General features: G+C 41.4%; 1 protein-coding gene across 2 annotated transcripts; it reads right to left on the reverse strand.

Annotated features, from left to right (window-relative positions):
• Positions 1–13549: 13549 nt before the first annotated feature.
• RNF138 (ring finger protein 138) lies at positions 13550–25245 on the reverse strand. 2 transcript variants are annotated; one of them, XM_066182010.1, is made up of 7 exons: positions 24822–25245; positions 23757–23922; positions 22144–22259; positions 19206–19271; positions 18608–18713; positions 17719–17826; positions 13550–16335 (listed from the first exon to the last, which is right to left on the reverse strand). In XM_066182010.1, exons 1-7 carry the CDS (start codon positions 24932–24934, stop codon positions 16267–16269), a joined length of 744 nt encoding a protein of 247 aa, XP_066038107.1. In that variant the 5' UTR covers positions 24935–25245; the 3' UTR covers positions 13550–16266. The 2 variants fall into 2 exon arrangements, with proteins under 2 accessions (XP_066038107.1, XP_066038098.1); XM_066182001.1 differs by having other exon boundaries at positions 19206–19274; positions 24822–25242.
• Between the last annotated feature and the right edge of the window lie 1379 nt (positions 25246–26624).

A 26624-nucleotide genomic window follows, 5' to 3' on the forward strand; every position in this document is an offset into this window, starting at 1 on the left:
CCAACACAAAATTTAAGAATGGCATTTAGATTTCTTATTGTAAATTCAGACTCACAAAATTATTTTATCAAAATTAATCCCATGTTGCATTCTATTTTAAGCATCAGAGCTGATAGGAAAGGAAGATCCTAAGTAATGAGGACACCTAAGCCATTTATAGCTGCTCAGAGTCATACTTGTTTCATTGCTGATGCACTGAGAAGTAGCAGTTGTAGATATTATTGTTCTTATAATGGTATGGTATTTTTCTATGAAAGTAACTAAATATTATAATCTCCTACTCACCAATAACAGGTAGGTCAAAAAGCTCTTTTGTCAAGATTTCTTCTGCAAATTCAGCAGCCCTTGAATTCTGCATGTTGTCATCTCCAGCTGCTGGGAGATGATTGGTAGGGATTCTGGAGGATGCCCATGCACAAAAACACCTGAAACTCAACTGTGATTGCAAAGCAGATTTGGTTTTATTACATGCAGTAGCTAATAATACATACCAACCCCTGGATTTTTTGAAAAGCCACTGAGCAGGAGAAGAAGATGGAGCATGGTGCTCAGGTGGAAGGGGCAGGCAGGCACTGCACCTTCAGGGAGTCCCCTGAACTGAAATGGAGTGAATCTTGTCCTTTTCAGCCCCTCCATCCCAGAACCACACCTCATATCTCCTCCTCTTGGAGTGGAATTTTTCCAGTTATGACAGCATCCCAAACTTGGCCAGAGCGCGAGATGAGGCCACAACGGCTTGTAATACCAACTCCATGTTAACAACAGCTCCATTGTGTATTGTTCTTCTTTCACAGGTTAAGTTCCCAACATATTGTTTCTCTTAAGGGTCAAGTTCCCACCAGTTAAACAATAAGGTTTTCTTCATTGCCTTTTCTTCATTATCTTGTCAACGTGCACAACAGTGGACCAAATATGGCAGGGCCTTATACACAGCTTTGGTTCTTGACACATGCGACCACGTGATACGCGGTTCAAACATGTCAATATTCCACCATATAAACAGTACAATGCAACATGCTATCTATTAAAGATCAGTTCAATGATACAAAACTAGAAATTCAACAAATAATACATAGAAACCCAATACTTAAGACACAACGTAGTACTAATCCCTTTTTCAACAAATTCCAACCCCATGCCCCTCCAGCAAATGGATTTCAACTGGTGTCTTCTACAAGGTGTTGAGCAAGCATCCGTAATTTCTGTAGTTTTCCATGGACAGAGTTAGAATGGTCATTTAAGTTTATACAACATAACTTATGAAAATCTTCACACCCATGCTCATGTGTAAAGAGCTAAAATCCAATGGCTGCTTGATTTTGTAGCATAGCAAATGTCATCTACATCAATTAACGAATCACATAGAGTTGTGCTGGCAGTATTGCTAAACTTTGCTAACCAACAACTAACTCTATTCAGGTTTATGAGGGCTTGTGCGCTTGCAACCTCAGGAGCCAAACGAAGAAGCAGTGATTGTCTTGGTAGTGTTCTAGAGTTTAGCTGTATCTCTGTACTCAGGAGTAAAAGCATGTATGCTCTGAGTGTGACAGTGGTGAGTTTGGTTTTGTTGGATCCATACTGAAGTAGTAATATTTGGAGGTAACAGGGTTTGTTTTCTTAAGGTGCATTAATGCCGGCATTGGGAGCTGCAACAGCTAGCTCTGTCCCAAACACACATTAATTGGTACAGTTCTGGTGCCTTCTTGCTGTGTGAGTCCTGGCCCTCAGGCAGAAACTGGCTTCGGCGTGGAAGAAAGACAAACTCTCACATAGGTGACAAGACAGGTCTACTGCTGCCAGCTGGTCATGTGAAAAGTGACCTCGCTGGGCTCTCCTTGAGCTTAAGTACTGGGGGTGTGGAAAGGGGCAGGGATTAGCCCAGGACCAATACCAGATAGGGTGGAAGTTACCAAGACAAAAAGACAATACACAGGACATCTGATACATGATACAGGGTGGAGAAGTCATAGGCTCTGCCAATCACCCCAGCCCCCCACCAGAGTCTGGGCAGGGTTGCAGGGAGATGGACAGGACCCACAACTAGGGGAAAACAAAAGGGGTTAGAACACGGGGTAATCTGGAACAAACCATTCTACATAAAATTGCAAAGTATTAATTTCACACCGCAACAGTGCATGGACTACCTTTAATTGCCATTGGCACTCTGGCCTAGGCTTGGTCCCTGCAGATTAAGCTTATGGGAGTTGCATACATGTATTAAAACTCAGGGTTAGCTGTGCTGTGGTTGAATTATACCAGCATGAAGTATTTTAATACCATGGTATTGTGGCATTAACCCACCAAGTCATAGGGGTATTTCTTGTGCTAATAAATTCAAAGATGGTACAACTATCTGCATTCAAGGTGCCTAAAATCTGCAATTCCCTTTGGGGTAAAGCAGGGGATCTCCTGAGGTGGGACAGTTGTTGCCAGAATCCAGTGGCCAGACAGGCCACAGATGCAGGGGTGCTGTTACGTAAGTGTTGCAGCTTGTGGGCAGTGAGAGGGACACAGGTCAGACATCTAATGAATGGGTTCTGAGGCACAGCAGTGCTAAGGCATCATAAGGTCTGGTCACCTTAGCCAGAGTCACCCAGATTTTTTTTCCAAGGTGGGGTATAAGTCTGAGGTAACCTGAGGTACACTGTTAAAACATAAAGAGAAGTCACATTCCTACCCTTTCTCCCACTTCCACCTGTTACTCCCACCGACATAAGTTTAGCAGGTATCCAGTGCCAGTGCTGTTCCCTGGAACGGTGATAGTAACCTGCTTTGCTTCTGCTGTTATCACCTCAGCAGTCATAGAACCAAGTTTCATGAGGGGTTGATACCATACCTTTGCACCTGAAAAGCAAAACTGCACAGGACCTCGAATGGATAGGGAGGCATAATCCAAAAGAAAATCGACCCAGTAGTTCCACTGGGGAGTATACGAGTAGAAGGAGTGGTGTTCCTAATGCCTAAAGTGAGTGGATGTTAATTTTCCTATTGTTTAAAACAGTGCCACTATAGAATAACTCTCTGAAACAAAGGTAAAATCAATTTTAAAACCAAACTATATACATCTGAAAATGCCTCTGCTTTTCTCATCATTCCTCTAGACAAAGAGGCTTTTAATCCAGAGGATTTTAGTTTTATCCAAAGGCATCCAGCCCATATGCGCCAAAACCATCCCACAATGATAAGCAAAGTACAGTCAGTAGGGACAATAGGGAGTGTTGTTTCAACATTGGCATACACTGCGAAGGAGAGGAACGATAACTTCCAAAACAATAGTTTTATTCAACAATGGTGAGAAATTATGAACTAAGTTTTGTTTTAAATCAATAGTGAAGACAGTTCAGTATAATATTACAAATCATAAAAATAGAAAAACTATGAAAATTACTTAAATTGATGATTATAAGTAAAGTAATATTATTAAAATGTTAGATCAAACTATGGAAAATGTTTTTTAAGTTTCTTGTGCTGCTCTAAGCTGTATTTTCCTTGTGGATAGGCTTATGATTAAGGCTATGAAAACAGCAAAGGTCATAATTTTCAGACTAGATGAAACTTGGTGATTTACATTAGAAGCACTAACAACTCCAGAAAACTGCTATAGGAGGTGGGTATTCGGCTCTGTATCCCACAATACCCCAGTATGACATCATATCTTTAAGCAGATGAGCTACATCACACCAGGACCTCAGTGGACATGTTCAAATTGTGCTTAGCTCCTTGATAATCTCCCAGGCAGAGGTCACTTAGCTACCTTGCTCTCCAGTTTTCCTTTGAAGGAAATCAGCTAGCTCTGTTCACATCAAAGCACAAGGGCAGCTCTGTGGACAGCTCACTACCAACCCTACCCAAAAGATGGCATGGACCAGCCTGCACTCTGTAGGTTCTGCTCAGCTGTTCTCCAACACTATTGCAAAAACCCTCACACTCTTTTCTGTCATACTTCAGAACTTGCAGCATATACTTTAAGATTCATATAATGAAACCTCCACTCCAAAAGACTGAAACACAAGTTACATGATACACTTTGATTGGAAAAACACATTAAAAATAGCAACTTGTAAGGCTGCTCTTGTGCTGTGTGTATACAGAATTTAACATAACAAATCCACTTGCCACTAACACAGGGTTGAAAGCAAAATATAAAAAACACTTGCTTGTAACAAATAATGAATAGCTGCTTGGATTTCTGCATCTCTTCCTGGAATCTTAATTCTGGCACGTAACCACTGCATGGTGTCAAAAGCCCAATTGGTAGGGGGGTTTTTTGTTTGTTTTTTTGTTTCTTATTCCCAGCACTTCCCTGGGGGTTCCACTCCCCAAGATTACCTAGCTGCTGTATTTTTTCAATTATCTCATCCAGAGGATTTCCTGTTTCATTAATCAAAAGGGTCATTATCAGATTTTTATATGCTGCGGGAGCAGTCTTAATCAGTCTATTTCTCATGGCAACAAATGGAGATTTTGCATCAGAGTGTCAGTGTCCCAAATAAAAATTGTTGCTTTCATTCCTTCCTTCTTCATTCACTGTATACAATCCCACAAGGTATCCCACATACACTCGGATCCTGGTTAAATATTTTCTGTGGGGTATTTAATACTATATCCCTGAGTAGCCATGGCTAGCAAATTAGTATCCTGTGCATTAGTTTTAAATGCATTCTCTTTAAAAGAAATTTGGGCTTAGCACCAGGAATTTCTTCAAATCTCCAGCATCCAAGATTATGCACAAGAGTTAGAGATTGCTTAAAGAATCATCAGCAAGGGTATCAGCAAAAACTAGATTTAATATTAAGTGACTGCAAGACAAAATTTGTTGACAAGATTCACTCTGCTACTTACAGAACAGTTAAGGCACCCCGAGTTAAAACAAACGACAACAAAGCCAAATAAAACCAAATCAAAACAGAATTGAACCAGGAGCTATGTGTGTGTGTGTGACAAAAGGACAGCGAGGCAAGGATAAAAAAGAATATGGCTTAAAAGCTTAATATCACTCAACAGTACTTTAACTTACATTTTAAACTTAAAAGCTTACCAAAGGAACAAAACTTATGCCTAACTTAACTTATAACTTAAACTTAAGTTATACCTCATCTGTGACCATTTGACAGAGGAATCACGCTTAACAGCCTCTAAACTATCTTCAAACTAACTTATAATTTAAAACTTAACCTTACTTGCAGGCCTAACTTGCTGAGATCTCAGATTGCAGTGCAGCAGAAGCACCTACAAACACTTGCCTTTGCAACATTATACTGGCCCTCAGCTGTTCTATATCCTTGTCTTGTTTGACTGTTTTTCAGGCTCTGTATTCTTTTCAACTGCAACTTTGTATGCAAATAACAGGCATTCAGCCATGGGTCTAGCATGAAAAGCTACTCTTTAGAGCATTTCTGAGGAGTTTGCACAGACTTCCCCCAATATTTCAACACTCCCATGGGATCTTTAACCTCCCATGGCTTGGGCTCAATACTTGTAAAAGTTTCTCGCTTGTCCCCCAATGTGCTTCACGATTCCAGTGTCCACCCTGGTTGCTCCACTGGTGGAGCCATGGCCTGAGGCTCCTTTTCATGAAACATCTTCACCACAGCACTCACATAAGGACATGATAACACCAACAAATATAGAGAGGGCAATAACTCTGTTATAATGGTATTGTCCAGAGACACCACAAATGCAAAGGACTAAGAGTTCTTCCTAACGGAATCTGAAATGTACTGAGCAATGTTTGCAATACACTGCACAACAACAACACATGACAGTGATTACACTTTGGACACAGAAAAACATTACTAAGTTCCCACACGCAACTCGGTGCCCATCCGAAATCTTGACCTCCTGTATGCCACACACACCGAACAGTGTCTCTCAGTACAGCCGGTGCATTTCACTCTCTTGGTGCAATCCTGTACCTCACTACCCAAGCCCTGTCCTCTACTTGCATCAGTTTCCGTGCTCTGTGCATCCCATCCTCACTGTCATTACTGTTAAGGGTTCCGGAGGATGCCCATGCACAAAAACACCTGAAACCCAACTGTGATTGCAAAGCAGATTTGGTTTTATTACATGCAGTAGCTAATAATACATACCAACCCCTGGATTTTTTGAAAAGCCGCTGAGCAGGAGAAGAAGATGGAGCATGGTGCTCAGGTGGAAGGGGCAGGCAGGCACTGCACCTTCAGGGAGTCCCCTGGATTGAAATGGAGTGAATCTTGTCCTTTTCAGCCCCTCCATCCCAGAACCACACCTCATATCTCCTCCTCTTGGGGTGGAATTTTTCCAGTTACGACGGCATCCCAAACTTGGCCAGAGCGTGAGATGAGGCCACCATGAGTCGTGATACCAACTCCATGTTAACAACAGCTCCATTGTGTATTGTTCTTCTTTCACAGGTTAAGTTCCCATCAGTTGACCAAATACATTGTTTCTCTTAAGGGTCAAGTTGTCACCAGTTAAAAAATAAGGTTTCTTTAATTGTCCTTTCTTCGTTGTCTTGTCAACATGCACAACAGTGGACTAAATATGGCCTTCGACACAACTTTGGTTCCTGACACAATGATGGTAGTTGCCTTTGAAGGCTCCCTGGGTTAGACTGGCCATATCCACAGTAACCATTACCTCAAACCAACTGGAACAGATCCATACATTGAAACATCTGGTGGTAAGAAGCTGGCATCTATGCTGTACAAATCTCCAAGGGCTCTGCTTTAGTCTGGCTCTGATTCGATCCCAAGGACTGGACATCAGTGGTAACAACTGGACTGCATTAGGCTGGGATCTGCAGAACATGTTCTGGATTAGTTTCAAAACAAAGGAATCCAATTTGTACATACCAAAACTACTCTGTGATGTGAGCAAAAGCATGGTAAATAGGTGATGATGATAATGCTTGCTTAAAAAATACACTCCTGATCATAACTAAAAAACTGTATCCGTTTTTTCTCCATTATAGTACCTTACAAGGGTTTTCTGTAGATAATGAACTCAACAGAAATAGGACAATTTTGGTCTTACTACTTGATGTTGGAAGAAAACCTAACACTCTGCTTTTCTGCTCCCCTTTAAATGGAAATAATCACAATTGCTCTCTGTTCCCCATCCCCACTTTGAAGATGTATCAACCACTACTAGGAACTCACACCAAATTCTTGTCAATAGTAGATAGAGGGATGAAGAGTTGTATGAACCTCTGTGTCATGACCACTGATGCTTTCAGGACTGGCTAAAAAGTGAGTTACCTAAAGAAAATATTAGCTGGTGTGGGAATTGGCATACAGTGACACCAAAGAGAGAAGGCACAAAAGTTATATGCTAACACACACTGCTGTTTCATTAAAAAACTCAGAGTTTTGACAGCTCAACTGGTCATCTGGTAAATTAAAACAAGATGCAATGGAAAAATGAATAATATACTAATAACAGAACATCAGGACTTCTAAGACAGAAGCTCTTGGCAGAATATTCACCAGTAAGTAGCTAAAATGGGCTTTTTAATACTTGTTGAGAAGAAAGTAATTCATATAGGGGCAGTCTTCAGGATTTTTTTTTTTTTTCTGTCTAACTATGGAAGATCCTTTCAACAGACTTTATCTACTTTTGTGACAATGTTCTCTACAATGACAAACATCTTGCCTTATTACTGACTTACTGTCTGTGTTCAGGCAATATACCTACCCCTTATTTTTCTTCAGGGTTTTCCTACAGAACTCCTTGCCTTTTTTTTTTTTTTTTTTTTTTTTTTGTGTTTTTGTTTTTGTTTTTGGTTTTTGGTTTTGTTTTTGTTTTTACCAGATGAATAGAGCCATATCATACCTCCAAGACTGAGGCCCACAGTAAGAAATAAGTGAGTATTACCAGAGATGAATTAATAAAGAGTAGTGCAATTATTTGAATAGACAGTGTGCATTTTCAGAAGAACAAAAAGAATGGCAGTCTTAGATTATGTTTTTGTTCCACAGCTACCAGGGCACATATGTTGAGGAATGCACCCGGTCAAGGTAGCTCAGCTTGCAAGCTACAGACTTAGATGCCCAAGAGTCTTGTGAATGGTCAGGCTGAGAAGTTTCCTTAACATATGACAGCCAAAATAATGCATATCCTTTCTTGACACAGTCAGGGACCTGTGGAATTCAAGAATGCTATTTCCATAAACATTTTGATCTGCAAGCAGACCACCAGTCTGACTGCAAGCTCTGAGTTTTGAAGAAAAATAAAAGCATTAAATGCAAAGGAGAAGGAGCAGGTCTTTAACTGGTCGATTGCTTTTTCCTTTCCTGCAATTCTTTGCCTTGAACATGTTTCACAACTTTTATGACTGCTAAGATATCTAATGAGCCCTGAGTAACTATAAGAGACACCTGCAAAATCTGAGTTTTTGCCAGTCAATTACATTTCTTTCCCCACAGACTGTCATGCTCTCATGCTGCTAAGAGAAAAAAAGGAAAATGAAAGACATCAGAGCTTGTTGTCGAGCTTGCTGCAGATCTATTGCAAATGACTGCCTGGATCTCCTGCTGAGCTTACTTTGCCAGCACCAGAGAGATGGAGAGCATTCCAGAGCAGACTGCATGTTCCCTGGGACAAGCACCGTGTCACCATGCCTTCCTAGTGGCACTGTTGCCTGTGGGCACTTCCACAGCACAGCAATAAAGATACTGCAGTGCTTTTTCCCTGCCTTGTGGCAGAAGGAGGAACATTCATCAGGCATCATCCAATGCAGATGGGAAGCATCACCTGTTTTACTACTCTTTGTAAAGCTACAAAGCTTTGTAATAATCTGGGAAGCAACAGTAATGGGGGCAGAGAGATTGGGAAAAATGAGAGGAGGAGGGCAAGAACGCTCTTTTAAAAGCCAAAAGAAGTTAATCGCAAAATGCAATTTCAGCTAACTACAGAGAACCATAAACCTGAGTAAAATTAGCTCCATATATATAGGGACTTTTTAGAATTTTTGGTAGGTAGTTTCATAGTTGAATAGTTTTGTTAATCTTCTGTAAGGTAGCAGAGATGCTTTGATAATTCTGCCATCTGTACACTGCTCAGCAAACAATGGTGATTCATGACTGTTCCTTGACATTTGGGTGGAACCTGTCCGATCCCAAGTTTCAGTGTCAGCTTCAAGTGATATGGATTCATTACATGACATGAGAGGTGCTGGTTTGCAGAACATTATGTATCCCACACCCAGCAGTGCTTATAGTTCAAATGTGAAAAGAGCAGGAGGATACTTAGATGGTCTATTATCCTCAGATAGTGGATTGTCCCTTGCCCTGTCCCAAGCTTCCTGCACTATCTTTGCACAATTAGGTTCACTTTTTCAGTTAATCTCCCAAACAGAGATACTGTTGCAGTGTTATCTCCTTGGCTGATGAGGCAAAAGCAGCAATGAAGATAAGAGTTGTCCGATAAACCTGCTAGATAACAGACCCTCATCAAATCCAGAATATTACAAGTTGAACACCTAAATATTTAAAGTTAGGAATCTCCAGTGTTTACAAACCTAGCAAGCATCATGTGGGATGTAATGTAAAAAAGTGAAAATGACACCAGATACAAATGTTCCAGCTGCTTGCAGAGGAGCAAGTTTGCTTTCATGAAGTGTTTTCCAAGAAAATGAAGCAGACCTTCAACTTCCTTGCACTGCTTAGCTACAGGTAAATTAAAAAGCGAGGTTAAAAAGAAAATGGCAGAAGCTTGGGTATAACATTGTACACCTTCCTGCCGACTGCCACTTCAGACACACTTTAACCATCATTTTTTGTTAAGTGTAAGAAAACAGTATTTCATAAATTAAATAACTACTCATACGAGATTACACCTCCCTCCCTCGCCCAGGGTGCTGAATCATGTCTGACATGTTTTTACACAAACACATTTCACGCTAAATATGAATCAGATTACGGTGTGAAGCGAACTGTCACTGATCAGCAGCTACTAAAGTGGCTCTGGCTGGCCACTATCATGCCACTGCAGAAGCACACTCCACGGAGACTTCATTCTGTCTCAGACGAGGCAATAAAAGCCTTAGCTAGTACAATTCCTCCCTTCATAGCAGAGGGCTGTCCCAACCCCAGACCACTGTGAATGCTAAGAAGGGATAACGCAGCACACCTGGACGGGGCATCTGGCCGACCTCACACCACCGCGGCAGACGGAATTAGCGAGGGCGATGGTAAGTGTGCAGTCTCACAAAGCGAGGAGTCAGGAATGAGCACTAAACCCCTGTCACTGTCACAGAATGCATCAGTCCCCAGCTGCCCCCGTGTGCCTCCCGCCTGCACTACAGCGCCCCAGCTCCAGAAGCCTCTGGAGAACGCCCTTGGGGCAAGGAGAGCTCCAGCAAGTACACGGCTTTTGCAAGGACGTGTCACATTTAATGTTCACTCGTGAACAGGGGAGCACTCCATTCTTCCCAGAGCGCGGTCCAGGGGGCAACACTGCTCTACTTGCCACAGATGATAAAGCAATGTACGTAAATCTGTAATTCCAAGATTTTAGTTGCAAGAATTATTTCCGTAGAATGGAATGACCCCAGCCAGTCTCTTGAGACCCCCAAACTCCATAAAAGATTTATTGCACTTTATGAAACATCAGGAGAGAAATTCTGTATCTAATAGTCCTTCGGAGTACGACAACTTATTGAATTATCACCCTTAAATACTTATTTAGAAAGTACCCAAAAATATTCAGTGCCCTCTGGTGGTTTGAATTATGAAAGACTATATATATATATATATAAAAATATATACATAAAAGAAACTACTCAAGTTTGATCAGTCTCACAACTAAGGTGGCACATGAATCTCACCTTCTGTGGCAGTAGGGCCACAGCAGATACCCTGGAGGAAAAACAACCCACAGTCTTCAGTCCATACCTGCAAAACCAGAGAACCTGACACAAGGTTTTCCAGGCAAAAAGGGTGCCACTACCATCAAAGAACTGGGCTTCGTGAAAAGTTTTTGATTTTCAACCTGATCCTAATCTCTCCAATCCTAAACCAGATCCTCCCCCTACAGAAAACCACAAAGTATATGCCTTAAAATATGTTTAAAAGCAATAAAATCTATCTGCTAAGACTTTTAGATTCTTTCCAAGTGCAAACACATTCTGAGAAACAAACTGCTCTAGCCATAGAAGTAAACATGCCGGGAGAACTGTGGAAATTATTGGTGCTAAGCTTCTTAGTTACTGCATTTACCCCTGGGGCCAACACCAGCCCCATATTAAGGGCACAGCCAGAGGAGCTTATAAAACATACAGAATATGAAACAATAATTAGTAGCCAAGTAATATAATCGTCACAATTTAATTGCTGAGTACTTTAAAAGAGAGAAAAGGGAGTGGGAGAGAAACGGGTAGTGTGTAGTTATGAGAACTGCTGCAGGGAAATGCACATAGAGGAAAACAGGTGGTGAGACACTGGAACAGGTTACCCAAGAAAGCCGTGAAAGCCCCAGCCCTGGAAGTGTTCGAGGCCAGGCTGGATGGGGCTTTGACTAACCTGGTCCAGTGGAAGGTAGCCATGGCAAGGGGTTGGAATGGGATTATCTTTAAGGTTCATTCTAACCCGAGCCATTCAATGAAAAAAAAATGAGTGACAGAAACACAACAGTAGAGAAAGTAATAGTGAGAAGCTCTTTTCTCAGTGACTACACATCTCCATAAGATTAAACAAGTTCATAAAAACAGTATTCTGTCTCTAAGCCCTGGGAAATAACCTACAGCTTCATAGAGCTGAGGAATGCCTCTAAATGTATACAGAGTACTTTAGGGCACAGATTTGAAACAGAATTAAATGCTATTCCACAGAAAGCAGCAGTGATGACTCCTCCCTCCCTCATTGCCCTCAATTTCCTAACAGTGTGAATCATGGTGGGGCAGTAAATGTAGAATTCACTTTCTTAGCTCTTACCTGATCATATCCACAAAAATGTTATAGATGAAATAAGGCTGGTTAGAGCTGAAAAATGAAGAGGTGAAAACTGGTCCTTCCCAAAGCAGTCCTAGAGTTTCAGAAATATAAGAAACAGTATGGACCTACTCCACTCATGAGCCAAAACCCCCCATGCTTTGACCCTAGTAAGTCTGGCAATTCCATGGGAAGTAGAAGTTTTAACATTATTGAAATGACTTCTCATTGCAGACTCCCTGAATTTTGTCTCCTATGTGTTTTCATATACAGCCACAACAGGAAACAAAAGAAACCTGATTTCTGGAGCAAATGTACACTGTATGGAGAACAGACCATGTAGTTTTTGTGCCCTTTCATTGTTTGTTTCTCCAATTCTAAAAGAAACTTGTCAGATATTTTTGTAGGTCTGCCTTTCTCAGATATTCTTGTAGGTCTTCTGTCTTGCAATAAGGCAGCCTTGAATGTCACGTTCTGCAGTCATTTCACAAATGTGCACTTTACCACGTGTACTAAACACTCCCATCCCCTAACAGTGTTCACGAATTGGTGTGCCTGTTTCTGCATAAAACAAAGGATATAAAAAAATACACTATTCACTCTTTTATAGCAGTCATCACAGACACTGATTCAAATCTCACCAGACTCAAAAGTCTAATCTAAAAAAGAGGGACCAAGGAATGTTTCCCAAACACAGACAGCCTTCTAATCTCGACTACCTGTCAGAAGTGGGTGCACAAAAATCCCCCTCTCTCCCTGGGAACAAGGCCCTGGCTTAAGACTGGAAAACAAAGGGCAGTTTTGCAGAGCTTAAGTATCCTATAACCAAGATACTTGCCAATGAGAATTAAACACATCATATGCATTCTCTCTAAGTAGTGAAATATGAATTGTTGTAATAAAATCAAATCAAATGAAGTCTCTAACAAAGAGCTAATAAACAGCTTCAGAAGATACAGTGGTTTACTTAGAGATCAGAAAATTAGATTCTATGGGGAAAGAATAAATTATCAAAAAGGAAATTTACATAATTGCTATATTTCTGTCATTTAAAATAACACATTAAGTCAATTTTATTACTGTATTACCATGTGTGTCCTTAAAATGCAAAGGCACAAGAAATTTTTTTTCAAGCACAAGAACAAAGGGCAGAAGGATAAATCATCTAGCTGCCACCTTGCTGGTTAAAACTTGCAACCAGCCCAAATTTACTGGCCATTCTTTCTTCAAAAAAGCATTAAATCTTCTCAGAAAACCTACCTTTAAATAACAAGGTTTGTTAATGACCCCAAGTGTTACATACCTCTTTCCTTCTCCTTTTAGGATGTTATTTCTCTACTAATGTTACATGGGACAGAAAACAAACAAACATGGAAGTGAGAAAAGAGGCACAATGTAGATTTGGGCCAACCTATAATCTTTTCTGCTTGCTGGAAATACCCAAGGTATGATACAAGATAACTCATCAGCGCACAGATGCATCACCAGTCACATCTCATCATTCCAGCAGCATACACACCATTCCAATAACTCAAAGTGTATAGACATACAACTGAACACAAGTTTTGAAAGCATCTAAAAAGGAAGAAGTAGCACCAAGGGAACTGATCATCTTTATTATGCAACAAAAAGACAAATAGAAAATAAAAAATTTTAATAGGAAAAAACCCAGAAGGTACAATTCAAACATAACATATTGAAACCATACATAATGCAACGTCAACATGAAAAAGTTGTTAAGAAACAATCTTCTAGCAAAGGTTTCATGTTTCGGGCATCACCCATCACAAATACACAGCTTTTTGCACATGTCTGAGTTTCAGTGAGAAAGATCATCACCAGCAGCAACATATTCAAATAGTTTAACTTTCATTAAATGCTTACCTAGTGAATGTATTGGATGCACTCTCTTAATATTAAAAGTACAAAATCTTAAGCAAGGCAGCACCTGCCAATACAGATTTTAAATAAAGAGGATAAACATTTTGAAAGGTATTTTTGTATTGCATTAATACACATTTGTTGCTTTAAAATGTGTATTCAAGTCACTCAACACTTAAATATGACTAAAATGCTCAGCAACTATGCATCAAGTGACAACTAATTATTGCTATAGAAAAAATTGTTTCCCAGAGTTTTAAAAACAGATGTCATTTCACTCACAATTCCCAAGATATATTCAAGTAATAGAAATAACTAGTTCCAGTGTCTGTGAGGCATTCAGAATCTGTATTGGCTGTAGGCATTTATTGCCAGATCATATAAACATTTTATTGAATCTAAAAAAGTTAACTAAACTTACATGTAACTGTTAAACTCCTTAGGAAAGGTATGCAGTAATAAATCACCATAGTATGTGTTTTTATTTCAAGAGGGTAAAATTTCTGCATCAGGTACCTTGATGTTCTTTTCTGTACAAGGGCACTGTTTCATAGTTGGCTTTACAGAGCAAAAGAAAAAATCCAAATTTTTTTCTGTTGGCTCAGTGAACCACTCCAAATCAGTACGTGGTTGCACAAGCACCAGAGCTGACAGACAAGGGAGAATACACAGACGTGTATGGGGGCAAATAGGAAAACTGGAATACAAATTCCAGGTGTGGTCTGCTGTCAAAATACTGTAGGTGAGACGGTAACAAAATGCAAAAAACGTTGTTATATAAAGGATGTAACATTCAGACAAGGTTTTTGAAATACACAACTATTTCAGAAATAGACAACTTGCTCTGAATTTTAGCTAGCGATGTCTTCAGTAATGTTTTACACTCATAAAAAAATTAAGATAGAAAAGTCATGTTAAAATGTATAGTGAGTTAGTTCCAACACTCAATAAATTAGAACTTTCAGTTCTGAAACCCATTACATTGCAAAATGAGGCATTTCAACCTTACCAGTTTTAGAATATGAAATATCTCAGCATTTAAAGAATAATCAAAACCTCTGTTTGGAGAGGAACAGGGAGGCAGGGCACAGGAAGCAGACTGTACTTTGGCTGCACAACTGATATTACTACACATAAATCACCAGCTAGACTACGAAAATTACTGAGGATGTTTTCCAACACATATGCAATGCTTATTAATAACAATAGCTTGATAATGGGTGATGGAAATACAGAATGCAGTCAGTCATAACAGGTGTATGTTCAGAACAGTCTCTATTTAAAAAATGTGTGCTGTGCAGCCTTCTTTCCCCTTCTCCCTTTTAGTATTATATAAAAGATCCTAAAGTTTTCACAATGGGTTTTCCACTTAAATTCAAAATTGCATTGTTAGTATTTTCTCCAATTTTAATGATGTTCTTGCTGGGAAGGTGGAAATCTAGAACAGAAACTCTTGAAATATGTTGGCAACTATTTCAGAGGAAGTTTTTTGCTTCTCAACTGTTTTTTGAGGCCTTTGGATGCAGGAGATGTACAAGTTTTAAATAGCTTTATGAAAATAAAAAGAGTTTTGGTAGGTGTGAAGCCAGTTTAGTTATTTAGCTACACAGCCTTCCATGAAAGACAGGACAGACCAAAACTTCAATTCCAAAAGCAAAACCAGAAGCTCTTAAAAAGCTCCAGCAAAATCTGGTCATAGACACAGGCCAAAAAAGTATACCTTTGCATGTCATCCTGAATTGCTCAGAAAACACATCATCTTCCTTAGGAGTCGGGAGTACAGAGAATACTCCTCACTCATCACATTAGTAAGCAAGCATCCTATTTTAGTTATTCCCAAAGAGGAAAAATAAATTTAGTTATTCCTAGGCAATGGCATCATTCTTTCTCAATGAAAGGTGAAAAAAGCCCTGCTCTGCATTTTTGATCTATAGAAAAGAAATATTTTAAGCTGTTGTTATTTTCAGTCACATAGGAATAGCAAAAAACAAATCACAACATCAAAATAAAATTAGTTCTTGGCAGGACAAATGCTTGTCCTTGGCAGAAAGAGAAAAAAAATAAATTATCACCTCATGAGATACCTTAGAAGACAGCTGAACTTGAAGAAACCCAACAGTGCAACAGAGCATCACTGCATGTCTTTCTAAAGATACTTTCCAAGTTGGTTTTGGTGAATTAAAACACCCTACATTAATCATATGAGCATTTAATTAACAGAGCAGAAGAAGTTAGAGAAAATCAAGAGTGAGAAGTTTCAAAAATGTCCCTAATTCCACAGGGGCAGAAGTCAGTCAAGATGTCAAGTTTGAGTTTCAGCAAAATCATTTATCAGAAGTCCTTATGAGTGTGAGAAGTTAGCCTGAAAAGTGGTTACTGAACAACCTTTTTATTAACATACCCTTTGGATCACCAACAGAATAAAGTAATTTTTCTTTCAGATGATCAGTATGAAGATGAAGGGGGCTCTACTTTAAAAGTTCACATGACAGGATTCTTGAACTGCATTTTGGTATTGGGCTTCTTCATCAAGCTGAAGATTCTAAACAAAATGAGAACATCATCAAAATGGATAAATACCCAAAATGTAGCATAGTCATTAGTTTAATCATTCACCTGCTATGTTCTTACATAGGAAATGACACCTAGACAAAGACTCTTTATCTTTATGCTACTAGATGATTGCTTATATTGCACAGAATCCTTTATTGAACCAGGTACCAAGAGACACATGAGAGAGGAGAAGAATCAGTTGAGTGGGACAAGGCTCATTAAGCAGAAGGGTCCATGTCCTCTCCCTGGCTTAATTCCATTACGTAACAGCCAGCTCAGGAAAGCTGATTGTGTCACGCAATTCTTTCAACAGGGCTTCTAATCAGCCATAACATCCTCCATTAATAAAACCAAAATGGGATCCCCAGACAACAGTAATCATAGATTGTTGAGAATACACTGCTTAAAATGAGAAAGCAAACAGAACACAAAAGGTCTGCTACTTTTTACAGAAATGTCCTCCAGGTTCTTAATATGCCAGAGTAACGAATCTTTTAAGTGCAATTCTGGCAGTTTCCCCAAATCAGAATTCCTATCACCAGGTTTAGGTCATCAAACATGCACTCATGATGAAGAGCCCAATCCCCCCTATCAAACCCTAGCTCTTCAGGCCTTTATCACAACACACTCAACTCAAAGGACAAAATACATCATCTTTGCCCTCCAGATGCAGTGAGGCTGCCTGTGACTCAAATACTGATACCTGTTGCACACCCCAAAGCCTGTCAAACTCTGTAGAAAAAGCCACAAACTCTCCAGCCCTCTGATCCCACAGCAGAACCCAAATGGTTGGCCTAACTTACGAATCAGCCACTGACTACGTCTGTGTATGTAGTTCTGCATCTACTTCAAGGTCATTTACTCAGAGAGTCTGAAAAGAAGCAACCTAAACACTGATTAAATGACATCTCTTTTTCAGTCTCTCCCACAATATACAGGAAGAGCAGCTGTAGCAGCAATACTAGCTAGTCAAGCTGCACATTGACTCCTGAGAATGTAATTTCACAATTTCTGCATTAAAAGGTCAATAATGCCCATAAAATAGAGTAGCATCTATTTTATTTCCCTCAGAAACAGCAGTAATTAACTGTTCTCAAAAACAGAGTAAAAGCAATAAATAGTTCAGATACTCAGCCAAAGACTTAACTCATCACCTTGGAGCAGTTTAACTATTGACAACACCTATCCCCAGTAGCATTTCATGTTGATAATGAAGTTTAGGAACAGATAGATCTGCTTCAGTGTTCCATACAGAACAGGAACACAGCATGTCCAAAGAACATGTTAGGTACAAAATTTTTATTTGGCATTTTGATTTTTATAAAATAAGTTACCATTTATTCCTCCACACATCAAAGAAGAAAAAGCTTACCACAAACTCTCCGTAGTCAAACCGGTGTCTCAGATTTAGATGGCTAACAAGATTTCTAGTAACCTGGTTAGTATCTGCCCAAGGAAGAGATACACAAATAGGACAGATCTGAATTTGGAGGGGGAAGGGAAGAGACACAATGAAAAAAAAAAGTTATTGGCAATACAGAATGCATTAAAGGCATGTTCTACAGGAATAACTAGTCTATTGCTCATCCACTACCAAAATACAGTAAGACATTAACATCAAATCATACTGCTAAGTGTGCTTTTCCTCAATTGTGTAACACTCCGAAACTACATTTCAACTTGGTCGATTTCTAAAGTGTTTCTCTCAGGAATGGAAGATTATTACATCTGTCTGAGTTAATTTAGAAAAGAAAGTGACTACTGCATCCTACTTACTGTTTGGGAGATTTTTCACACAATTGAGATGACCAAGTAAACCAAAAGAAAAAATAACACACCCTATACAGATGAACATAATAGAAAACCAAACAGATTTTTCTCTTTCAGACCCTTTGGTTACCTTGTATTACTTTTCAAGTAACTGCAGGTTTCACATGAAACGGTAGTTATGTTACAAGTGGGATTCTATAGAAACATACCTAAACTACTAAATAAAGAAACTGAGGCTCAAAAACTGAGCCTGTTTCAATTCAAGATAAATGAGATACCTAAGTCAGAAATCCCTTAGAACCAGCAGGCTCATGAAACGTTTTCACATCAAAGTCACTCTTCAATTTAAATGCACTGCATGAAGTATATTGTCTGTCTTTCTCCAACCACAGTGATTGTTACAGATATAGAGTAGCGACTGCACATTTAAAGTTGTCCACATAATTACAACGAAAGTAGCTTAAGAAACATACATAAGCAACTCTACTCACCACAGGAACGATCTGATAAAGATGTCTATTATTACAGTGATCCAGCAAGCGCTGTCTGGTAAAATTGGCTTCCTGACACAGGGGGCATTTGAAGGTTGGGTGTCCACTGTAAACAGAAATACAACAGCATTAAACAGAAAAGAGAGTTTCAGAAGCAGTGTTAAGAAAGCATACAAATGAAGCTATCCTTTTCCCTTGCTTCGATAACAACAAAAAAAAAAACCCCACACCCCCACTGACATATTAGCAGATTTAAAGGAGTCCCAGTGCTACTACCAAATTGCAATTTTGAAGTACATTTACAATTGGTATGCTTAAATACACTCTTCTGAGACTTGGGCTTCTCTTGTTCCCACTGCAGCTACACCCTGGTTTTGCTTTCTTGTAACACCTCTTAGTGCATCCTTCAAGAAAGTACTAAAATACCCAAATTCTAATAAATAGATAAAAGTGTACAAGAAACTACAGGATTCTATAAATACAGCTCCTAGTGTTTTTGTGTGGGCTTTTCGTGTTTTGGTTTTAGCATTAGCAGAAGTTTGCACTGTGACTATCAGAATCTATTTTAGTAACAACTACAGACAAGTAAGCAACCTACCTTGTTTCTCCTTGAAGTATTTGATTATTAGCCATCTCCCCAGTATCAGATATGGCATCACTCCTGCTACTTTAAATGAAGGAAAAAAAAAATGAAACTTGAGATTATTTTACTCAACTATCAACATTTTAAAAGTTTAACAATAACAGAGGTGGGGGCAATACATGCATTAAGTCCCATGAATTTCAAGGCAATGTACAATGGCACATCTCCTAACCCTCACAACTTTTCCTTTGGATCAAGGAATTATGTCTCAGTATTTATGGAATCATCAAGGCTGAAAGAAACCTTCAAGATCATCTAACTGCCAACTCAGCACCACCATTATCACCCCTAAATCATATCCCCAAGTGCCACATCCAGACACCTCTTGAAACACCTCCATGGACAGTGACTCCACCACCACTCTGGGCAATTTATTCCAATGCCTAACTATGCTCTCAGTAAAAACCAGTTTCTGCTATCTAATCTGAACCTCCCTGGTGCAACTGAAGGCCATTTCACCTCGTTGCTTCACTTCAAGACATGGCAGAAGAAACTCACCCTCACCTGCTCACTACAACCTTCTCTCAGGTAACTGCAGCAATGAGGTCTTCCCTGAACCTCCTTTCCTCCAGGATAAACAACTCCAGCTCCCTCAGCTGCTCACCATAGGATTTGTGCTCCAGACCCTTCACCAGCTCCACTGCCCTTCTCTGAACTCACTCCAGCATCTCAATGTCCTTCCTGGATTCAGAGACGTTGAACTTAACACAGGATTCAAAGTGTGGCCTGACTGGTGCTGAGTACAGGGGGACCATCTCTGCCCTGGTCCTGCTGGCCACGCTGCTCCTGATGCAGGCCAGGATGCCACTAGTCTTCTTGGCCACCTGGGCACACTGCAGGATCATGGCTCAACCTCTTGCCAATCAGCACCCCCAACTCCTTTTCCACTGGGTTGCTTTCCAGTCACTCTTCCCCCAGCCTGTGGTGCTGCCTGGGGCTGTGACCAAAGTGCAGGACCTGACACCTGGCCTTGTGGAACCTCACACCACTGGCCTCAGCCAATTGATCCAGCCTGTCCAGACCCCTCTGCAGAGCCTTCCTGGTCTCCAGCAGAACAACACACACACCTAACTTGCTGTCATCTGCAAACTCATGGAGGGTGAACTCAATCTCTTCATCCAAATCATCAATAAAGGTTGTTAAACAGGAGTAGCTCCAAACTGAGCCCTGGGGAACACCACTGGTGATCAGAGGGCCAGCTGGATGTAACTACATTCACCACCTCTCTCTGGACATGGCCATCCAGTTTTTCCACCCAGTGAAGAGCAAACCTGTCGAAACCATAGGCTGCCAGCTTCTCCAGAAGAGTACAGTGGGACAGTGCCAAATGTTTTCCTGAAGTCTAGATAAACAGCATCCACAGTCACTTCCTCATCTACTAAGTGGGTCACTTCATCATAGAAGGAGATCAGGTTGGTCAGTCGGGACCTGACTTTTGTAAACCCGTGTTGGCTGGGCCTGATTCCTGAGTAGTCCTCCACATGCCATGTAATGGCACACAGGATGATCTGCTCCATGACCTTCCCCAATACACCCAGGTCAGTCTGACAGGTCTGCAGTTCCCTGGATCATCATCCTGATCCTCTGCACTGATGGGCATTACATTTCTAATTCCCAGTCAACTGGGACCTCTCTGGAAGACTCAACTACCATGGTGATGCTTGGTGGCATAGTGCACAACTTTACAGGAAAGTGGTATATAATACAACAAACATTTAGTCAACTAGACTGGCAATGCAGGTGACAGCCAAGTAGATCAAAATGCATTATGAACTATATGAATGTAAGACAGGTAGGACTTTCTAAGTTTTTTGACTTAGGAAGGTATAAATAAGCCTTGAACTGCTATGTTTTCACACAAATAATTTGCAATTTTCAACTACAGCAAGGTAAGTTTTCTTATGCTGAGCACAAAAAAACCCCCTTTTTTCCTAAAGGAAGAGTAAAGCAGAAAAACATTTTAGAAAGTAAATTTGACCATATATGCACCTCTAGCTGAGCCAGAAGAAACTGTACAGGCGTGCTAAGAACATGAATATTTACAGTCACAAATATGGTAAATCTTTTTATACTTCTGCGGTATTATGATCACAGGTATTCTATTGTGGCAAACTGCATAGTGATATCAGAATATGCAGGCACTTCGGTGAAACATTGCTGCAGCTAATTCCAGTAACAGCTTCAACTTCCAATAGACTGATGGGTTGAAAAGCAAACACAGAGAAGTGCAGACTGCTAAAAATAGAAAATCAATGACAGAAAAAAAAATGGGATATACGTAATAAAGTTTTGTGAAATGAACAATAAAAAGCTTTTCAAAGCTAACCAAAAATCCCCAACCTCTACCATCAGTGAGAATATATGAAAAAAAAAAATTAGCTTTACTGCCTGAAATCAAATGGCAAGTGTAGTTTGATTTTATGGTGTGTAACATACTGGAGTTCCTTACATATTTCATAAGAGATCTGTTCAAAATAAATTCAATCAGAAAGCAAAAGCTTGCACAGTAATGTTCTGAAACAGGATACTCACTAAAACAAACTTAGGAAAGGGGAGGAAGAATAAAAATAGACAGGAACTTCTCCAGAGGTAAATATTATGAAATATGTTACAAAGTAAGCTGCTCAAATGCTGTCAAGGCAACGAAAGCAAGCTACAATTATTAGAAACTTTTTAGGAGAGTCTCTAGAAGTCATTTCAAAGCCATCATGCAGAAAGGTTTTCTTCTGTCTGCTAAGAGTAGAGAAAAAGACCTGAAAAAAGTCGTATTTTGAAGCACAAAATATGGATAATAATTAATGCAAAAAAGAAGGAATGCCCTGGAAAAAAATACTTTCCATGGGGTGAGGGGATGGGGAAAGAAGATACACTACACATAGAACACCCTGATTACCTGTTCCCTGTTGCATCTTGGGAAATTTGTAAGTTTGGAATAATTGAAGGAACACCATATTCATCCTGATACTTCTTACACGTTTTATAATGCTGTCTCATCCATGAAAATCTAACCTGAAAATAAAACGCCAAATTATTGAAATCATACTAAACAATCCAAGGATAGAAAGAAGGAAGAGATAATTCTGCCAACAGAAAGCAATGCATGCAGGAATTATTTAGACCTCATCTGCAGCAGAAACCAGAACTTGTGTCTCCCTTCTGAGCATGAACACTTTCTTCACCCATGGAACACCTCCAATTCCTCTCCTCCCAGAGTTAGTGTAACTCTGTGAGACTGGAGAACATTGCCACTCAAACTGCTGGACATCTGAGAGTTCTCTCAGAGAGAAAAGATGCAAGTAAACACCATTTAACTGAAACAAAGTCCCTGGAACTACACCTCCCAGTTCCAGGATCAATGGGTGATGAGCTACAACAAAGAGTGATGACGATGAGATAAGTACCACTGCTCCTTCAGTCTTCTCTGGCCTGCTGTTACCCCAGGCAGAGGAACATTTTATTTCTGCATTAGGTATGTTCCTTTACTTATGGGCGGGGGAGGGGAAAAAAATAGGTGAATGATCACCAATTTAAGGCCGCCTATTGACCTTTAATTCAAATTAAGAGAATGAGTTGCTTAAATTTGTCAGAAGACAGCCGTGCTGGACATGCCCTAAATCTGAATTTCAGGTCCAACGCCACTGTCAGAAGGTGCTCACAGGTCTAGAGGCTGAAGAAGGTCACACCTCACATGCCTGTGCCTAAATTTCAATAAAGTTATTCTGTTTGGTTCTTCCAATTTACCAACTTGCTATCAGTTTCTTTCTCCCCACACTTTTCATCCCAATGAATCACGTGGAACAATGCAAGCAGCTGAGGATTCCATTAGTGCTGATCTTCACATTGGCAGAAGTCCCAAGTGAAATGAAACCAACAGAAAGACTACCTGGATTTGATGCATTTTGTTATAAACAAAAAGTGTGGCTGAAATCCTGCATCTGTTTATATCAAAAGAGACATTACTCTTGGTTTCAGTGAGGGTCAAGATATCACCCCATGTTCTAAAAATAATGATCCCTTTAGAAAGGAAATGAAAGGAATGTAGAAGGACTGATGGGGAAGGAGGAAATTACATATGACTGATCATGTGGGCATTGCAACTGATCAACTCACATTTTTTTGGTTTTAAATTAAATTTTATGGCATCGCAAAGCAGTTGCATTTCCACAGTGAGAGTTTCTGAGGTTTTCCATATACCTGCAATTTTCATGTTCAGTTCCTTAACTTTCTTTATGCCAGTTTGGTAGCTATAATTTTTTCCATCTTTTTAGGGAAAAACTGGCACTCCACTTAAAATGCCTTTATTGACAATTCAAGATACTCTTTCAGTTTACACCTGCTAGGTACAGCTAGCAGGCACTGCATGCCCAGTACATGCACAAGCCATACAAAGCTAAGTTCAAGGTGCTATAGGCTCTCCAGCTCCAAGATGAAAATGACACACAGTAAAGGCGTGTCCAGACAAAACCACAAAAAATGTATTCAACTTTTCTTAAAGTTTTACTCTACCTGCTTCTCACAGCATCTACAGCCCCCAGAAGCTTTCTTCATACTGTTTTCAACATCTAGAGCCCTTTTGGGATATGTTCTTTCTTTTTTAGTCACGCTCCCCCGGCAGAGAGGACAATGTGTTCCACTTTCTCTTATAGCTGTCAAGAAGCACTTCCTGCAAAACCTAAATTGAAAAGTTACCACAAATACAGGTTAGGAAAATATACAGAGTTACATATTTTGTCCTTGAAGAGAGCTGGATGATTGTTAGGGGGAAAAAAAAAAAAAACCAAAACCAAAAAACCAGAGACGTATCAGAATAATAGTTTACCGAATACGAAGTTTGGTATTTGAAAGAAATATGAAATAATGGTGATAACGACGATGCATACGGAAATCAGGGGAGCTTGGCGATGCACTCCAGGTAAAACTCTTACTTATTGACTAGTATTACCGAGCTGCACACCAGATTGATCACTAATGAGCTATTAAATGGTGCAGCAGGCACGTGATTTTGGACAATCTTATCAAAGTAACTCCTGTTTATTGTGCTTCAGCAGAGCCAAGACCACTGCAAAGCTTCATTCGCACGCGTTTCCAGAGACCTCAGCTCACCAGCCTTTGCAGCTCTCTTTCCTTACGCACCAGCTGCCAAAGCTATTTTGCTTTTCTACAAAGTAGCACGTTGTAATCAAACGTCCCTCTGTAAAAAAAAAAAATGCTGAATAGGGGAGCTGAAAAGAGAGAACAACTCACACTACCGTCCTTGTTCGAAAAGGAACGGGGAAAACCACGAAGTTAAAAACCGCGAGTTAGCTCAGACAGCACAGCAGAACTCCCCCACCGCCGACCAGACACCCGGGGCGGTGGCGGGGGGGCTTCTCCTAAATGACCGGTCCTCGTCGGCTACAAAAGAAGGAGGCGAGGGAAGGCTGGAGCAGCACTGGGCTCGCGTCCTCACCGCCAGCGGCTCCGGGCCGAGGGTCCGTGCACCGGGAGCGGAGGGAGCCGAGGAGCACAAGGCGGAGAGCCGGAGGCGGCGAGGAAAAGGCTTGGGAAGGGGCGGGGGGTCGGGATACCCACACGTGCTGGCAGTTGGCGGTCCTCACTGGCGTTTTGAACACCTCCTGGCACACCGGGCAGTAAAAATCATCCTCGCTGAAGCACGCCGGGGTCGCCGCGGCCCCCTCGGCCATGGCAACACGCAAGGGCCTCTCCGCCAGGAGCGGGGACGACGAACAAGCCCCGCCCTGGGCGGGCTGAGAAGAGCTCGGCCCCGCTTCGCTCCCGGGGGGCGCTGCCGGGGCTCCGACTGTGGATATCTGGGGGCACCGGCGCCGGGTGGGATCCGGGCCGGGCTGCGGCGGGGCAGCGGAACGAGCCCGGCCGGCGCTCCGCCTGCCGCCCCTCGCGGCTCCTCCCGCCCGGCCCGGAGCGGCCCCCGCCCCGCGCTCTACCTGGCGCTGCCCGGGGAGGAGGGACCCGGCAGCTCCGGCCGCGCTCCCGGCGGCATCCGGGGGGGCAGGGGCGGGGCCGGGGTTTCCATGGCGATCGCCTCCCGGCCCGGCGGAGCTGCTACGACACTGTCCCGCTCCGCCCTGGCCGTGAGGCTTCCCCGCTCCGCCCACCGCGCTGCGCCCGCCCCGCCGGCCTTGCGCGGAACAGCGGCGCTCACAACGCTGCGGGGTGACGCTGCTTAAGCCGGCGCGGTGACACCGCTCACAAACCCGCACGGTGACACCGCTCACAAACCCGCACGGTGACACCGCTCAGGCTCTGGGTTATTGCCTGATCGAATCGTCCTGTCCCCCTGTCCTCGGCACCGGTCAGGCTGCGCCTCGAATCCTGTGTTCATTCCTGGGCCCCTCAATCCAGGAGGGGCACTGGAGTGCTGGGGCGAGTCCAGAGAAGGGCAGCAGAGCTGGTGAGGGGTCTGGAGCACAAGTGAGAAGCGGCTGAGGGAGCTGGGGTCGTTTATCCTGGAGAAAAGGAGGCTCAGGGGTGACCTTATCGCTCTCCATCTAAAAGGAGGCTGTAGCCAGGTGAGGATCGGCCTCTTCTCCCGTGTAACAAGTGACAGGACTAGAGGAATTAGCCTCAAGCTGTGCCGCAGGAGGTTTAAGGTGGACATCGGGAGGAATTTCTTCAGGATGATTAAACATTGGAATGAGCTTCCCAGGGAGGTGATTGCATCAGCATTCCTGGGGAAGTTAAAGAAAAGACAGAACATGGCACTTAGTGCTGTGCTATAGCTGACATGGTGGTGGTCGGTCATAGGTTGGATTTGATGATCTCGGAGGTCTTCTCCAGCCTAACTGGAATTCTGTGACTGGCACTAGCAGTGATTTTATGGAGTAGTTTTTTTAGTGGTATTACTGAGAGTTGGGGCAGGTTTCCAGCCTCCTGAATGATCCTGACCAAAAAAAAAAAAAAAAAAAAAAAAAAAATCTTAATTCAGTGCTATGACTGCACTTTTCTTCCAGAATAAGGACTTAAGGACTTTAAGGAATATCTATCTAGCTGTATAGTGATGCCAACAGACTTCTCCAGGTAGAGAAGACTTTGGACCTATTAAGCACATCTAGCACTGACCTCACCTGGACACAACTCTTGGCATATAAACAAAAACTAAAATGTTGAAAATGCTTTAAAAAGAAACAGATTTATACAGAGTATACAACCTTCACAAATTAATACATTTGATAATAATAATTGATCTAAGATTCAGATTAGGCCTGGTCTTTTTTGCTCAGGGATTATAGAATGGTTTGGCTTGTAAGAGACCTAAAGGATCATCCAGCTCCATCTGCTCTGCGATGGGCAGGGACACGTTTCACTAGTCCTGGTTGCTCAGAGCTCCATCCAAACCTAGGCTTGAACACTTCC

Source organism: Chamaea fasciata, unplaced genomic scaffold, assembly GCF_029207755.1.
Source record: "Chamaea fasciata isolate MVZ Bird 193981 ecotype frontalis unplaced genomic scaffold, bChaFas1.0.hap1 SCAF_1, whole genome shotgun sequence".
Classification (NCBI taxonomy): Eukaryota; Metazoa; Chordata; class Aves; order Passeriformes; family Sylviidae; genus Chamaea; species Chamaea fasciata.

Excerpts from the sequence above, each read along its gene's own strand:
- RNF138 (XM_066182001.1), bottom strand. The coding sequence starts at position 24,934 with ATGGCCGAGGGGGCCGCGGCGACCCCGGCGTGCTTCAGCGAGGATGAT. Across the intron at positions 18,714-19,205 it reads ATACTTCAAGGAGAAACAAG|TGGACACCCAACCTTCAAAT; the intron begins GTAGGTTGCTTA and ends TTCTGTTTACAG. Across the intron at positions 16,336-17,718 it reads TTGACTACGGAGAGTTTGTG|AATCTTCAGCTTGATGAAGA; the intron begins GTAAGCTTTTTC and ends CATTTTGTTTAG.